This window comes from Dermacentor albipictus, chromosome 10 (genome assembly GCF_038994185.2).
Source record: "Dermacentor albipictus isolate Rhodes 1998 colony chromosome 10, USDA_Dalb.pri_finalv2, whole genome shotgun sequence".
Taxonomy (NCBI): domain Eukaryota; kingdom Metazoa; phylum Arthropoda; class Arachnida; order Ixodida; family Ixodidae; genus Dermacentor; species Dermacentor albipictus.
Window position 1 is genome coordinate 76761181 of NC_091830.1, and position 15830 is coordinate 76777010.

The 15830-nt window shown below is 44.8% G+C and overlaps 1 protein-coding gene across 7 annotated transcripts in view; it reads left to right on the forward strand.

Moving 5' to 3' along the window:
* LOC135898669 (E3 ubiquitin-protein ligase Mdm2-like) overlaps positions 1 to 7757 on the forward strand; it is a 51915-nt gene extending 44158 nt beyond the window's left edge. For all 7 annotated transcript variants that reach the window (XM_065427769.2, XM_065427789.2, XM_065427759.2 and 4 more), the window contains 3 exons: positions 4277 to 4600; positions 6298 to 6351; positions 7046 to 7757. In XM_065427769.2, coding sequence (XP_065283841.1) covers positions 4277 to 4600; positions 6298 to 6351; positions 7046 to 7363 — 696 coding nt within the window. In that variant the 3' untranslated portion in view covers positions 7364 to 7757. The remainder of the gene's footprint in view (positions 1 to 4276; positions 4601 to 6297; positions 6352 to 7045) is intronic.
* Positions 7758 to 15830: the final 8073 nt, after the last annotated feature.

Sequence of the window (15830 nt, forward strand, 5' to 3'; positions counted from 1 at the left end):
GCCCAAGCATAGCACTTAGCTACGTTTGGGTGGATGTCTCATTTTCCTTTCTTTAAATACAGAAACATCCTGGCATCCTGTATCGTTTACCTCACATCGTTTACCTGGCATCTGGGCGTCAAACTTCAAAGAATAAAGAACTGTAAAATAACTTGACCGGAAGGGCTGTTAACATGCGTAGAATGACCTGATAACAGTGGCTGCAGTATGCCACGGTGAACCGGGTGCACGCAGCGTGTTGAAAGCATATGCACACTCTTCGATATTGAATGGTTCCTGTGCGAGGGCACCTCACCAACTCTGGAGAGTTGTAAAACGAACAACTACTTGTCACAGCAGCAACTTTATTTTCTAAGGTAATACAGCATGCAATGCGCGACGTCAGCCAGACACCTTGCCGGCAACATAAGGAAGTACGAGACGATCTCTGTCAACTAAGGGTGGTCGGCACACGGTAGGCATGGCTTTGGTTACAGAAAGAAACAAAACACACCTTGATTTTCTTAGTTGGTACATACTGTTCTCATATTGCGTCTTCGCTCAAAAACTTTCACCACGACGTCGGTTGCCATGCGTGATAATCTTGGGATATACAGACGTTCACGGGGACCGCAAAAAACTTCAAATTAAATGAACTTCCAATTAAGCACAAAACACAAAAACAACACTTTATTAGTAGCGAAATCCTGTATTTTTTCTAACAAAAATAGTCGGTCATCTTTCTCTGCTTCTTGCCAAATCGCACTGCTGAAAGCAAGTTCTGCAGGCTGTAGATGCGGCAGAACGTTTTTTCCGCGTTACCTTCAGCAAAGAAGTGCTCCGCGAGAGCAAGGCCCTCAGCTGCATCGGCAGCCTTATGTTGCGGCTCGTCTTCAACGTCATCGTCGCTTTCCTGGGTCGCTTCCTCGGGCCGAGTAATATCCACAATCTTGTTTTCTGTTAGTGCACCGCACGTTTCGACCGCCTTTTCTACGGCGACGTAATCTGCAAAATTGACGTCTCCGAGAGCATCACCAAAATCAGTGCCGTCAAACTCGCTTGTTGACGCTTTTTCCGAAGAAATTGCAGAGGCATTCTCCGAAGAAGCTGCCACAAAACCGCAAGCCCTGAAGCAGTTTGCGATTGTTTCTTGCTTCACACGATCCCATGCTCGCACTAACATGTGAATGGCACTGAGCAGGCTCACCTCGTATTTTGCGGAGTTATCCATGCACAAAATCATGCGCTCGAGGAGGTGCCGCCTGTGCAGGACCTTAACATTCTTGATGATGCCTTGGTCCATTGGCTGCAAAACAGGTGTTGTGTTTGCAGGCAAAAATGCAAGGCGTATTGCACTCAAGGCTGGCACATTCACGTGAGCACTGCAGTGATCCACAAAAAACCACACCTTGCGGTTTGGAGAAGCAAACTTGCGGTCCAATTTCGTTATCCAGCTCTTGAAGATTTTGGCCGTCATCCACGCTTTCTTGTTCGACTCATACTCCACAGGCAGCGTCTTTACGCCTTTGAAACATCTCTGCTTGGCGGCTTTCCCGATCACAAGTAAGGGACACCGTTCCGTGCCAGTCATGTTTGCCGCGATCACCACCGACACCCTCTCCTTGCTGTGTTTGCCCCCAGCACATTTGACGTCCTTGAATGTCAGGGTCTTCTCTGGTAGAAGCTGATAGAAGAGTGCAGTCTCATCTGCATTGAAGATGTCTTCCGGTCTGTTTTCGCCGAGATATTCACGCAGCTTTCCGTCCTTCCACGTCGCGCATGTCTCCTGGTTAACGGACACTTTTTCACCACACACGCTCTTAATAACCAGGTTATGGCGATCTTTAAAGTGCGTGAGCCATCCATCTGACGAAACGAAGTCGTCGATTCCCAGCATTACTGCAAGCGTTCGGGCTTTCATCGCAACGATGTCTCCGCTGAGAGGAAGTTTGTTGCTCCGGGCCTCCCTCTGCGCACGCTGCAAGCCTAATCTCGCACAATCTCGCCACTGCCACTATGCAGCGCTGCGTGCACCTATGGCACCCGCGCGGCCTTCGCGATCAGCTCCGGCCACATGCGGCAGCCGCTTCGCCTCCCGCCGGAGCTGATCGCAGAGGCTACGGCAGCCGTAGCAATGAATAATCGCGCCGCTCCAAGAAGGGCGGCGTTGCAGATGGCTGCAGCAGCGATGACACCAACGCAGAGCACGGAGCTGTTGCAGCACTTGAAAAATTGCACATTCTACCAAAGAATGACGGTCACCTCGAGGATCCCGGCTGAAAATTAACCTCCAATTAAACAATATTACTGGATGAGGACTTCGAATTATCGAGCGATTTCTTCCATAGGATTACATGCAAAACTGACGGGACCAGCACTTCACTTCTAATTAACTGAAAATTCCAATTAAGCAGCTTCGAATTATCGGAAGTCGACTGTATTTGAACAGAATAACTTTTAACATGCGCGAACGAAGGAATAGTTGACTTCAGCCATTCTCAATAGTTGACTGAGACGAATACGCACCTTTCATTCATATCGGAGTTCGACCATGGGTGCCGAGTTTGCCGCAGTACGCTCACTGAAAACAAAATTTTCTCAACACACACGTGGCTAAGCTGATGGCATCAAGTTCTTTCAGTTCGTGCTTGCAATCCAAAGCGAAGACTTGTCTGCAAACATAGTGGTGGAGTCCACGAAGCTGTCGTGGCTGCGCTGTATTCGGAAGCTCTCGCTTCTGAATACAGCGTAGTGGCAGCCTATTGGTCTTGAGTCGTCTGACACTGCAGCAATCACAGACAGAACATGTTAGAATTGGACTAATTTGCAAAGACATCGCTAATGTTCCAAGCTGCCAATGGGAGCAACGGCGATCCTCACACACCTGTGCAACGAGGAAGGTGCGCTGCTTCGAGGCAATGTTCCACCTTACCTATGAAGCGGTTGATAGTAGGTCTATAAATGTGAATGCCATGTCTGCCAGCTATCCCGAGTTTTTCGTAAAATTTAAGTATTTGAGCTTGGTCTATGATTTGATGAATGTTGCATTAATGTTTGTGAAAAATAAGTTCTGTTAGCAGAAAGTTCTGCTGGTCGTTCTGCCAACGTTTGGTTGGGAGTCTTCTGTTGGTGAAAGGATGCAAGAGGGGTACTTGCTTCGAGCAAGTTTGCAGAGAATCTTCCGACGCAGCAAAAGCAACAGCAATTTCACTGGAAAAGCCACTGTAATCTGAAAACAATGCATTGTTTCTCATTCTCCGTGGTTTAAAGAAAAAAAAAAAGCTTTAAAGAAAATAACCTAATTGTATTACATGTACAGCAAGCAACAGCAGCTGAAATTTCAAATGTCTATATTCTGACTTGAGCAGGAAAGTAATGAAGGTAGCAGTGATCCTGTAACTATGATCAAGCTTTGTCATTATGATCAGACTGTCATAAGTAACAGCACTTCGTCTTCTATCATTTGAAATTAAGGGCGGCAAATTTCCTGAACGTCATGCACAGTTATCACGCGTGGGTGGCGAATAAGAGCTGACCCACCGAACCCACGACACAGCACTTCTCTTATACACATTTAAGGCCCACGGAGGACATTGTGAATGCGATTAAAGCAGAAGACATCAATGTGTACTCCGGTGACAATGAACCAATCTTGAATGTGGTGCAATGAATAAAATGTGGCAAAATAGCAGGAATGCGATAAAATGACCATGTTGAAAGCAGTAACAGTCGGATCATGTCACGAGCACCTTTTAGTATCATTGTTTTTTTTCTCTTCCAGTGGAGGAAAGTTGATTTTGTAAAAAGAAAGAAAGATACACTTCAACTGTCTTAATCATGGTTGGTGGTCAGACTCTGCAAGAAAAACGTCTGTTCTCTCTCTCTCTCTCTCTCCTTGCCCTCTTTTTCGCCCACTCTTCTTTGTTATTGTTTGGGCTACATTTGCTATCATTGTCGATGGTTTCTGCTTGGTTTGTTTATTTTGCTAAGATAAGCGAGCACCAGTTTTTCCAACTTGTCACTTTAGCTTCGCACAGGTGCTTAGGATCGATGCAGAAGGCCCATTTGTGCTCGGAAGACCGGACCTAGGTCCATCGGTGAACATGCCCGAGGGCGTCCCGGTCTCGCCTAAGGAATGCTTTGCCCGGCCTGGCTTGCGCTTTAGGATTGACCCATGCCTGTCGAGTGCTCTAGTCCTATGCCCGCGAGATTCTTTTATGAATTCTGAAGTTCGCGTGTTGTCAGGTATGTGTGCAACACACTTCGTAACACGCGGGGTAACTTGGGTGGGGAACAGGACCTATGGCAGTGCCGGCTGTGTGGCACGCGGTGCGAGCCCCACGGTTTGTCGGCCGTGCAACGGTACTGCACCACCTGCTGGAAGGAGCGCTTTGGATGGCTGCCCGACCGGGAGGAGCGACACCCGCCGCAGAAGAAGCGCCGCCGGGTCCAGCGCCGCAACAGCCTCAGGGCGAGCATCTGCCGCGTGTCGAGCACACTGGGCGGCGGCGGCGTGAGCTCGGACCGGCACCAACTGAACAGTGCCGGCGAGGAAAGTCGGTCGGGGTCGTCCTGCAATGACAGCGTGAAGCTGCACTCGGAAGGACCTGGCAGCAACTCGGTGAGTGGTGCGGGGCCGAGGCTTTTCAGTCGCGGACGGCGTTCGCTGCAGTGCGGTAGGCGTTGCGCGCAGACTTTCTGTGGTGCGGCCGGGCACTCCGAGGGCAATAGTATCAGCAGCGCTGCAGGGCCTGCAAGGCATTTGAGAACATAATAAAGACTTCACGATTTCGCTCAAGAACCGAAGTTTTCATTCCAAATTCTTAACCCTTTTAGGGGTCAATCTTTTTCGCCATATGCCACCGCCCAGGGTCGATTTCTTTTATTGCAGATTCCAATTCTTCTTAGGGACTTATTTCGAAAAAAAAATTACCGCAGTTTTTCTAGGGTGACCGTAAAGTGAGAATAAAATATTTTGTGTTGGTATATATATACTCCTCATTCATGAATAACAACAATTAGAAAGAAATAAACTTCTAAGAATGAAAAAATTTGATGCATCGTTATACACATCGTTCAAGGCCTTGAAAATGCACACACGAGAATAACTCGCAAGACTCAAATGTTCCTGCACTTACACTAATATCTAATAGATACATCCAAAGTGTAATCAAACTGTATAGGTGCGCGGACTCGAGAAAACTGCGTGGTTGCGTACCCGTCAAAAAGCACAACGTGGGACAAACTTCCGCTAATCTTCATCTTATTGCCAACCAGAGGCAATTAGTTTTCGTGAGTGTAAAAAAAAAATAAAAATAAAGCAACGGAAACGCATACACGGCGGCATCCTTCCTATGCGCACCCGTGTGAGCCCTACACGAGCGAGAAACATGCGGTCGCCCTTTGAGCGATTAGTAACGAGATAGCCATCAGTTTTGCAAGTGCAAGAAGCCAAAACCGCCCGTGGAACAGAACCCAAACTGCCGCCTGCCCGCGCGCGCGCCAATGTGCAAGAGGTAGTATATAGACGCGCGGGAGGAAACTAGCTCTAAAACAAACTATGCAACGAAAACCGAGAGAGGGAGGCACACGAAAAAGATTCCCTGTATTCCCACATAGTGGCAGCACATGACAGAAAAGAAAAAGTTAGGAAATTGGCGCACTTTTTAAACGTACAGACAGTGCCGTAAATATACGGCATCAACCATTTTTGGACTTGTTCGCGGCGCTGTACATTTACGTCATTAACCCTCAAAGGGTTAAGAAAGCAAAAAAAAAAAAGAAAGTGGGACAGAATATTTTTCTGTCAGGGTTGTTTTAAAAGAACACAGAGGAAAATATGTCGAGCTAGGTCGATGGATTATTCGTCTAGAAGTCTAGGACGGTTTTTTATGTGCCAATATATCACATTGTTATGTAGAAAATTGCTGCCGAAGGCACCGTGGTTGCACCTAAACTGCTTGCGCCGAAATGGACATGCCGACCTAATGCCCACGTGGTCACCCTTCCTACTGCTCTGCGTGAATGAGACAGCGCTGTCACATCAGAGGTATATGTCCAAAATATGTGGTGCCACTCCCTGGTTTTCCATTTTTATCATTTTCTTGCTTACGAAAACTCTGTTCTCACTCTGAATTTGTTATTACCAAAGGCTAATTTTTCAATCTAGCTCGACCTAATGTTTTTCTCTACGCGTCGATTTCACATTTGTCTGTAGTGTCCATCCAAGAATCCATTGTATTCTTGATCCAGTGTCTGTGTCTATTTTTTTTTTTTTTTAACACCTAGGAGCCTGAAAAGTGTCTTCTCATATCGCAGAACACCAACGGATCACAAGAGAGTAGTGGTGGGAGCACTTCAGAGGGGCTGTCGGTGAGTGCGTCCCCATTTTCCTTGCATGCAGCGAACATCTTAGGTGGTCGTCCCTAACGTGCGATTTTGTGCGAGTCATTATCATTGAGTTTTATGTGTTAAACCGTTTTTGCAGCAGTCATTGTCTGGCACTTCACTCACATAATCACCACCCTTGTTGGTGCTGACATTGAGGGCAGAGTTGGTGCCATTTGAAGCTGCTTGAAGTTGCCTGGGATCGTGTCACTATTTTGACATTCAAATTAACCCCCCTCCCCCGGCACATGTTTTGTCATGTGACCTGCAACATTGGGCACGCGGGAGGACTGTGCGCATCAAGCCACTATCCTTCTCTGCTCCCCCTCGCACCTTCCCTCGCACCCACAGAAAACGGCATACAGGGCGCATTCTTATTGCACTCGGACTTTATATGGAACCAAGGCTTCCTCTGGCACATGACACTTTTTCAATGCAAGCCCAGTCATGGTTGCGGTTTCGCGTGCTGTGCCGCACAATTGATTGGGCATATTATTCAAAGGGACTTTCCTTAGTTCGGACTCAACTTTATTCGAATAAATTTCCGCTCCTCTTGGAGTTCGAATTGACGAGATTCTACTGAATTTATGCCGCAGTTGGCACACTTGTGTGACCACTGCCCAGTGGAACTGTGACGGGTCTCGGTAGCCGACTGATGCACTGTCGTTCACGCGAACAGCACATCGACGACGGCGACGAGGGAGACGGCTTCAGCGCGGCGACGACCGGTGCGAGCCAAGAGGCACCGGACGACTGGTCTCAGCCCGGCTGCAGCACGGACAAGCAGGACGGCGACGCGCTGGCACTCCGTAGTTCGGCAGTGGCAGACCTGTGCACCATCTGCATGGTGCGCCCCAAGTGCGGCATTCTGGTGCACGGTCGAACGAGTCACCGTCTGACGTGCTACAAGTGCGCGTTGCAGCTGCAGAAGCGAAACCAGCCGTGCCCGGTGTGCCGACGCCGGATCCAGCGCGTCGTGCGCAACTTCGACGCCTAATGCGTGGGCGTTCGTCTTGTGCCTCCACTCATGTGTAACGTCCCGCCAGGAGCTGGCGAAAAGTGTACAACTTCAACACTTTGGCCAGGAGTGCCCTTTTTGGTGGTTTGGTTGTCGCGCACGACTGTTTTCTCGTCACGTGTTCTGGTTTTTATTCTCTTTTTCACACTTCGTGAACTCGCATTGCAAAACGCAAGTGTGCGGCTGAAAAATGTTCTAGTTAATTTTTTTTTCCGTTGCTTTTTTTTTTCTTAGATAAGTGCAACATGGCGCAACTGCAATTAGTAGCCTGTTTGCATTTCTTCCTCAGAAAAGCTCCCACACCCTCGAGTCTTAAATTTGCTAGTGCTCCTGTTGGTTTGGTTCAAATAAAGAATCAAGTCTTGTTGTTTTATCATTATTGATTTCTTAAGGGGGGATGAAGTGCTTTTAACGAAAGACAATTTTTTAAACAATTTGAATAAAATTTGCCCAGTTAATGTGATCTCAAGAATAAAATTATATATTTTATGATAAATATTTTTTATAATATCCAAAGCAGGATGTCCTTTGTGTAGGACCTAATTAGCTAATTAACAGAAACTTAGACCACAAGGAATCGGTTCTGAATGTTTGTAGTGTATTGTAAGCTATAAATTATCGTTTTAGGCCACTTTGAACCAAAGTTATAGGTTGTCAAACTAAGTCATAACAAAAAGAAAATGGAAAAGTAATTTAAAGTGCCTCATCCCCCCGAAAAGCTGGTCCCACTTTATAGTACTAGTGCAGTTGAATCCCCAAACCATGAAATCTATAACATCTATAAACAAATTATTGCAGAAAATATCTTAGTTGTGAAATTCTCAACTGAGCATGTGACATGTGACCAGTAGTCTAAAAGGCAAAAATCTGTTACTTGGCCCTGCCTGTGATTTTGGTTAAATGGACACTAAAGCGAAACAGTAAATCAGTTCAGACTAATTAAGAATTGTTTGAGAACCCTGCAGGCAGTCATTAAAATAAAAATAGTTTGATTATTAGATGAGAAAATGAAGGTCCAAGTATCAGTATTTGAATTTTGCGCCGGAACCCCAGTGCTGGTACGTCAGCGTGACGTCAGGGATTCCGAAGTACGTTTTCGCATTTGGGCAGCGTTGGCTGAATAAAGGTACCCGAAACTTAGTTTCAGTTCTTCAGTTTTCAGACAGTGTGGCCAATTCTTGAACAAACCGTCTGCGACACGTTTTACTGGAAGGCTTCAATTTATATTAAAACAGCTAGGCCGTGTACTGTTCTGAAGGTCTAAAGGGGTGTGCTTGTCTTGTCTCCTCTCTTTCCTCCAAAAAGAATGGAAGTGCACTTCCATTATAACGCTGCCTCTCGGACCAGAGAGTTCCGTTCAGAATCATGTCGTAAGAGTGCTGCAGCACTGTGGCAAGAAGCGCCCCATAAAGGAAATGCACCGTCTGCATTGTAAATATTAGGTGAAGCATGGTCCTTCGAGATGCCAGAAACATTTTGACTGCCAACCCGAGAATTGGTGTCATCAGCCAAGCGGTCCTCCCGCGCGACACTTTATTCAAGAAAGCTAATGTTGATTCTCTTCAGCCTTCGTGGTCAGGCCTCGGCGATGTCCTCGGTGCTTGGAATGCATCCAATCTTTCAGTTTATTTTCTGCGCCATGTCATCTTGGGGTCATAGGCTCACGTCTTCACAAGCCATGTGCACATTGGTTTGCGTAGCATTTCGTGTGCCAACCACTTTTCTTTCTGGCGATGCACGTCTCTCGGGCATGTCACTTGGCTCTGTGTTATCGCTTATTCAGTGCCGTGGATGCTGGCTTTTAATCTTCGAGGATCAGGTTAGGTAACACACACTTTTTCTTCAAATGAAACAAAGTGTAGATTCTTCTGTTTAGAGACTAGTGGTTTCCTTCATAGACATTAGTCAGGTGATATGCCTGCGCTGTGAAGCAGCTGGGGTGCTTTGAGATTAACCTTGTGGACTTGCGTGTGACAATCCTTGTCTTGTTCACTGCAACTTCGTCGCCAAATTTGTCATAGGGCTCTACCATCACATTGATATCACTTGATAGTAGTGTCACATGGTGGTGGTGTCACATGATGCTTCGTAAGCTCTGACTGAATCCTTGAATCCTGAATCCTTTTGCTCCTGTTGCCATTGCCTGCTCCAAGAAACCTTAAAAACTGGTATAATTTCTTGAAGCCATGGACAAAGCAGTATCATAAGGCTTGCTGCGCAGAAGCTTATCAGCTGTTGCAAAAATGTGATCGTGAACACCATATTGTTATATAGAATAATTTTGGTGAATTGTATTCTACTGGACGCTGATAGGATGAAACAAACGTTGTGATGGAGATGACAATGACGCGGCACTTGTGGTTCTGGGATTCAACTGTACTAGTGGTGCACCAGCTTCACTGCTGTTCTTCGGTACTATAGTGCATTCTCAAATAAGCTGTTTCAAAGTACTAAGTTAATATATATACATACCTGTACATAAAAAAACACATTGCTTATTTTTGACAACTTGTAATTTGCTATTGAACACTCTGCGGTGCTTCTGAACTGACAGCATGACAGGATTGAATCGTCACAGAGTCCCTCCAAGGACAACGAGCATCACTGAGGTCAACATTCAACCCTTGCCCATCTTTTATGCTGGACCTGCAAATTCTGTTGTGCTATTGTGGGTGAATGGAATGCATTCAAGTTGGGGCTTAGCAGAACGCATTCTTTCATTTCCGCTTCCAACATCTTGCATGATGTTGGCAATGGTTTCGGCTTGTACGCTTTATTTGGGGTAGCTTTGGCAAGAGACTAAATGGTAGTTCGAAACGACGCTTTCGAGTTATTGCTCGGTAGAAGGGTTCCGGTGTTACACTTCCTCCTTCAAGTTTAGTTCGTTTGCCATAGCTCTTAGCTGTTCTATCGCTGTAACCTTTTCAAAGCCGCACATTTTCACAGATATGATAGCAGCTGTGCTGGTGTGATGCCCTAGTTCTTTTTCGTTAGGTCTAGCGGCAACATCAAGGGTGCCATTTAAACGAGCAACTTCTAGGTCAGTGAACTGCCACGCATCGCGCTATTAGAACACCCAGTGGGACACGGCAGTTAGCTCTGAATAACTTTTGTAAATTTATTTTCGTTGACATTGCCTGACCTCAACGCCAGCACGACTGTCATTATTGAATGTGAAAACACGCACCTTCCTTAAGGTTTCTATGGTGAGGGGCAGGGATGATTAAGCTCACGATGTGTGTAAATATTGAAATGGAGCTCTGAACCTTCAACTACGCGTTTCGCCATCCGCGAAACTGCAACCTAGGCTGTAAATATCTGTCTAGTAGCAGGGGCATCCGAGCTTATGGTCTGAGCAGATTTCAGCCCGAAGCGTCCGTCTGTGCAATTCGCTTTGCACTTGTCTCGTACCGAGGCTTGCAGCTTTTGTAAATAGCTCTAGTAACTAATAGGAGAGAGGTCAGGCTTGTTACCTAAGCACACTTCAAACTGGAATCGCGAGTTCTTTAGCTGTCTGCACGCTTATCTGACCATTTTCATTACATGTCACTGCAGAAGCAATTCTCTCTACTTACACCTCGTGGACTTCAGTTCAGAGGCTTAGTTCTGCGACTTATTTGAATTCATTGCTCTGGCTTTGACTGACCTTGAAGCTGGCTGCTTCAGTAAAGCATTTTTTCAAGGAGCATTCCTTTCAGGCAAAGGGAAATAGCTTTCACCCGCAAGAGCTACACTTCAGAAAAATGTAGTTGGATATTTTAATAGTGCGTTCCTTTCGAATTATATTTTTATAGGCTGCAATCAAGTTTTTTTGCTCCCAGAAAAGAATAGCTATCACCAGGAACAACTGTGTTTCTTGTTAAAGTTCTTTTTTCATGTTCATATGAGCAGTGAAGTAAATGTCATCTTTAATTTAATTCTTACTCCTACGAGTGATCACTGCTCTGCTAGTTTACATATGCAAATGTCTTGTGCAGTGCTGCACATCCATGCCTTTCTCATTTAATAAATGTTTGATACGTGCAATAATACACACTAACTGTTCATACTAATGAGAAACGCGTTATTTCTTTCTGTAATTCAAAAACAATTAGTTGCACCACATTTATGTGCAGAGAGCAGAAGAGCTTGCCATCTGTATTTCGTTTGCTGTGTCACTCTGTGTAACCTAATTTGCCTCCTTGCTGTATTTAGAAAGCTTGTGTTGCTCTTTTATAGAATGTCAAATATAAAGTGTCACGTGTATGCATGTTAGGCTTAACACATTCTATTTAAAGTTGGCAGTGGTAATTATCTAAGACTGTATAAACTTGATGCACTTGCCAATGCAACACTGATATTCTCTTTTTGTCATCCAAGTTTTTTTTGTGTGGATTTGCATTACTCCATGTCCAGGGAGAAGATGCCACCGTCTGGAGTGTGTTTTGTCACGCAATGGAAAGGCAGTCATTGGAGCAAGCAGTTGCCACTCCATGTTTTTTTGTGCATGGCAATTTGCGTATTGGCTGCCAGGTAGCATCCTATGTTTTGTGTAACGAAAAGATGTAAAACTTGAAAGAGTGTGAGAAAGGGTGTGGCTTTTCATTTCTGTTGCAGGGCCATCGCTTTGTGGATGCCTCTGCATGTCGATCTCATCCGAACATGTGTCCTAAGCATGCTTCAGCAGTAGCCAATCAATTGCCAGCTACCTTAGTGTAAACAGGGGCTCAGTGTTGGCACAATTGTACTTGCCATTGTGCACTATGATTAACCAGTGTTGCAAATCACTTAGTGGCCCATGGAAACCTTGCATGTATCAAAACGCCATTGTCAAGGCCTCTTGTTGAAGGCAGTACTTTGTTGTCAAGCTCCGGAACTTGATGCTGAGCTGCTTTCTGACAGTTCCTTGGCATAGGCATTAGTTGTTAAAGAAGCCTTTTATTCTTTTTTTACTCGCGAAATCTGATAGTAACCCTAATGCTACCTAAATAGGAATTTGATGTAGGAAGAAGTACACTGGGAAAACAGTTTCATGCAGTTGTAAATGTAGCATTTGCCCCTCGGGAGTACTTTCTATGTTCTGTCTGCATTTACAGACAGTCAATCACAATGCATAGCCATAATCGTCAGCTAACCTAGTTTTGCGTGGGCCATATCGCATGTTGTTGAAGTTGACTTGTGCTCTGTTCCAAAGGTGTGTGCTACTCTCGAGACATCTGAGTTGTCGAGCCGATGACGAAATTTCTCGAGCATAGGAGTTTTGGAGCACCGGCTTAAAGTCAGCTGCGATTATGTGTGGCGTATGCTGCAGTGTACATGAACGGTATACTCGCATTTGCTGTGAGAAAGTGCGCACTTTTTGTTGGAAGTGAGCAACACAGTTGCGTGCAGTATGCAGATGTGACCACGTTGTGGGGAAGAATGTGCACAGCTGCGTTTTCAATCATTTATTGGTGCAAGCGGTGATGTGCTTGTGTCTTAGTGCCTCATAGCTGGATACCTTAGATGCCTTTGAGCAGCGAGATGTGTGTGCGTATGTTTTTTTACAGTGTACAAAATACTGAGTGTATTGGACCCACGAACTGATACATTTTGTACAGATTTTGTACAGTGCATTCACTGCTGAGCTCTTTCTCTCTGGTCCCAATAGCTGGATACTTGTAATGCTCTGGAGCTCCAACTTTTGCGTAGGTGTAATTTTGTACAGCATGAATGTTCTTTTACGTTTGCACGAGTTTGTTGCACCACTGTATCCCAGACAAAGCCAAATCTACCAACCAGTATTTTTGGCATCGTTGGACAGTTTAAATGATGCGTTTGTGTCTATGATGTGCGTGCCAATGTGCATGCCCTGAATGCCTTGGTTGAGGAACGTGCTCCTAACAAGCACTCTCAAGTTTGAGTTTATGTGGCAGAAGCCAGGACGACACATGTGTAACCCATAGTTTTATCTGTGTAAGAGATTATATTTGTGCACTGTAATAGCTGGACAGCTTGTACTTAGCACAGTTACCAGGGCCTAAGGATCATATAGCCGGCCTCGTAGCTTAAGAAAAAAGAAGCTTATGTAGTTTTAGTAATTTATTTTATTAACATATCTTGTTACCTAACCAGTTTCTTTTGAGGCTTGATCTTTTGGCAGTGGATGGTACTTCTGTCTTAGCCTTTTCAGTCTTTTTTTGCAATGCTAGGGTTTGTGCCCTTAGTTACATGTAACAAAAGTGACTTCATCACCAAAGTTTCAAGGTGTGTGTCTGCGTTCATGTGAAACTGTCTTAGATTTGTGTGGCGTATTAACGTGTATGTTAATCGGGGTTGGGCTTTCATTTTGGCTTTTTGTCATCGGCATGTGGTGTTCTCGTTTTGTGTGGTTGTTGCACTCTTTCTATAGTGACCATGTCGATGTGATTTGCAAGCGGTTTGCTCGTTGAGAAAGCATTTGTCTCGTGTAAAATGTATGTTAGCCTTTCTTTTTATATATAACATTCACTGTTTTAATGTGGTTGCGGCAGTCAGTGTTATCAGTTTTGTGGGCTTTTGTGGCTTTGAGTTTGTCAGCTAGAATGTTTGTGTCTATGGTTAGTTATTCTGTAGCTTTTGTTTGCTGTTTGTGCTGTTATAAAGTAGCTTGAAATTCGAGGACGCGAGCGGCAGCTTTACGTCCGTTCTAGTTTTGAAATGCTTCCTGGGCCTAGTGTGTTTGGTTTGTGTCCCTTGATTCTTCAGTGCAGTAAAGGTTTGTCACTTTGGGCCTGGCATGTTGCCACTTGGAAGGCCTGCTCTCATGTCATGGTACCGTGCTACATCTTCTGCATCACGGTTGGCACGGCAACACTGTTTAACCAGTTCTGCCTTTGCCCACTTTTGTCACAGCCAGAAAAGAAATGCGAAAAGCCATGGTACTTATTTTTTAGGACTGCCACACTGATCTGTTTCCTCTGCCGGTGCTAAATTTAAAATATGGTAACATTCTGTGGCAGTTCTTGGTTGCATGGTCTTGGCAGGCGTACAGTTGGTTCAGATAGCCCATAACTCATTTTCCGTTGAAAGGATGTGCATGGAAGCGGAATGGTGTGCAGTGCAAACTGCCCATCCAACTTCCATCGGCTTATGTCTTCCATCCGTGGAGAGCACAAGTTAGTTTTCATCATCATCATCATGAGAAGTCACAATTCTGCTTTAACACTTCTGCTCATTGAGAGCAGAGGTTGTGCTTGTGTTTTGCTCTGTGCTCTTCACAGCTTGTTTGTTCACAGTTCTGTCGAGAAGGTTCGTTCTGCTGCAGTTCTGTCAGTTGTCTTGTGCTGCCTGCTCTCCAACATGTACTGCCAAGCATGCTTAGCCACGTTACTGCAGTTACTAGTGGTAGCTGGGGGCCTCTCTGCATGAGCACAGGCATCCATCATGTGCAGGCATAAGCAGTGCTACACACAACAGGTGCGTTATAACAGGCAATAGAGTGTGGGCTGCATTTTTCAGGCATTGGCAGTGCACAAAAGTGGCTCGTCTGTTTTGCCGAGTTTCGTATGTAGCAAAATGGGTCCCATTGCGATGATGGCAAAGCAGCAGCATGCTTTGTGGCTAGCAAAGTGGCAGGCTTTTACTGTGGCGTCTCTTGATGGCTTCTTTTCGCTTTGTGTTGGTGTGTCAAGGGGACAGTTCTGTATTTTGTTTTTATGAAGGCTGTTATATCTTTTTCGCTATCTCTAGTTTCTCTTTTTTTTTTCTAGTTCAAAAAAAAAAGGCACTGAGCAGTGCTAAACAAGCAGCTTTATTTAAGCACTTGGGGCACTACTGCCAGACACAATATTTATAGGTTGTTAATATAGTTCTAATCTGAAACCTTGCAATTTGCTGGCTTGTTCTATTCGCTAGTGCTTATGAAGTGGCAGCATGCCTAGCATTTTGCAGGGGTTCTTATTGTTGATTTTTTTACTTGTTTCTTTTTCTATGAGAAATTTAGTACTACTGAGGGGTATCACTGAAATTTTTTGTTTTCAATTTCCCTGCTGAAAGTTCACCCAGAAAATTATTTTTTGTTTAAGTTAACCACACTGGTGTCCTGGTAGGGTCATAAAAAGTGTAGCTTCTTTATTTAGTGTTTTCAATTTAGTTACTGTTATTTTTGTAGCAAATAATTGTATATCTGTACATAGTGTGTGCTTTTTTCATTTAGTGCGAATGGTACTTATTGTCGATGCCAATTGTGTGAGAAAAAAAAAGAAAAAAAATTAAGAATGGCTGGGTGTGGCAGATGCTTAAATTAGACTGCTTGTTCATGACAAAGCGTATGCCTCTCAATTGCTGTTTTTCATTTCATTGCTTCATATCTTCATTATAATCACAGGGAACGTAACGTCATGACATTATCTTAGCACTGATGCATCCATTTCACGAAACATGGCAATTGCACTGTGAACATTGCCAAGATGCATACTAAGCACATCTGTCGTGTTGTTGACCAGAA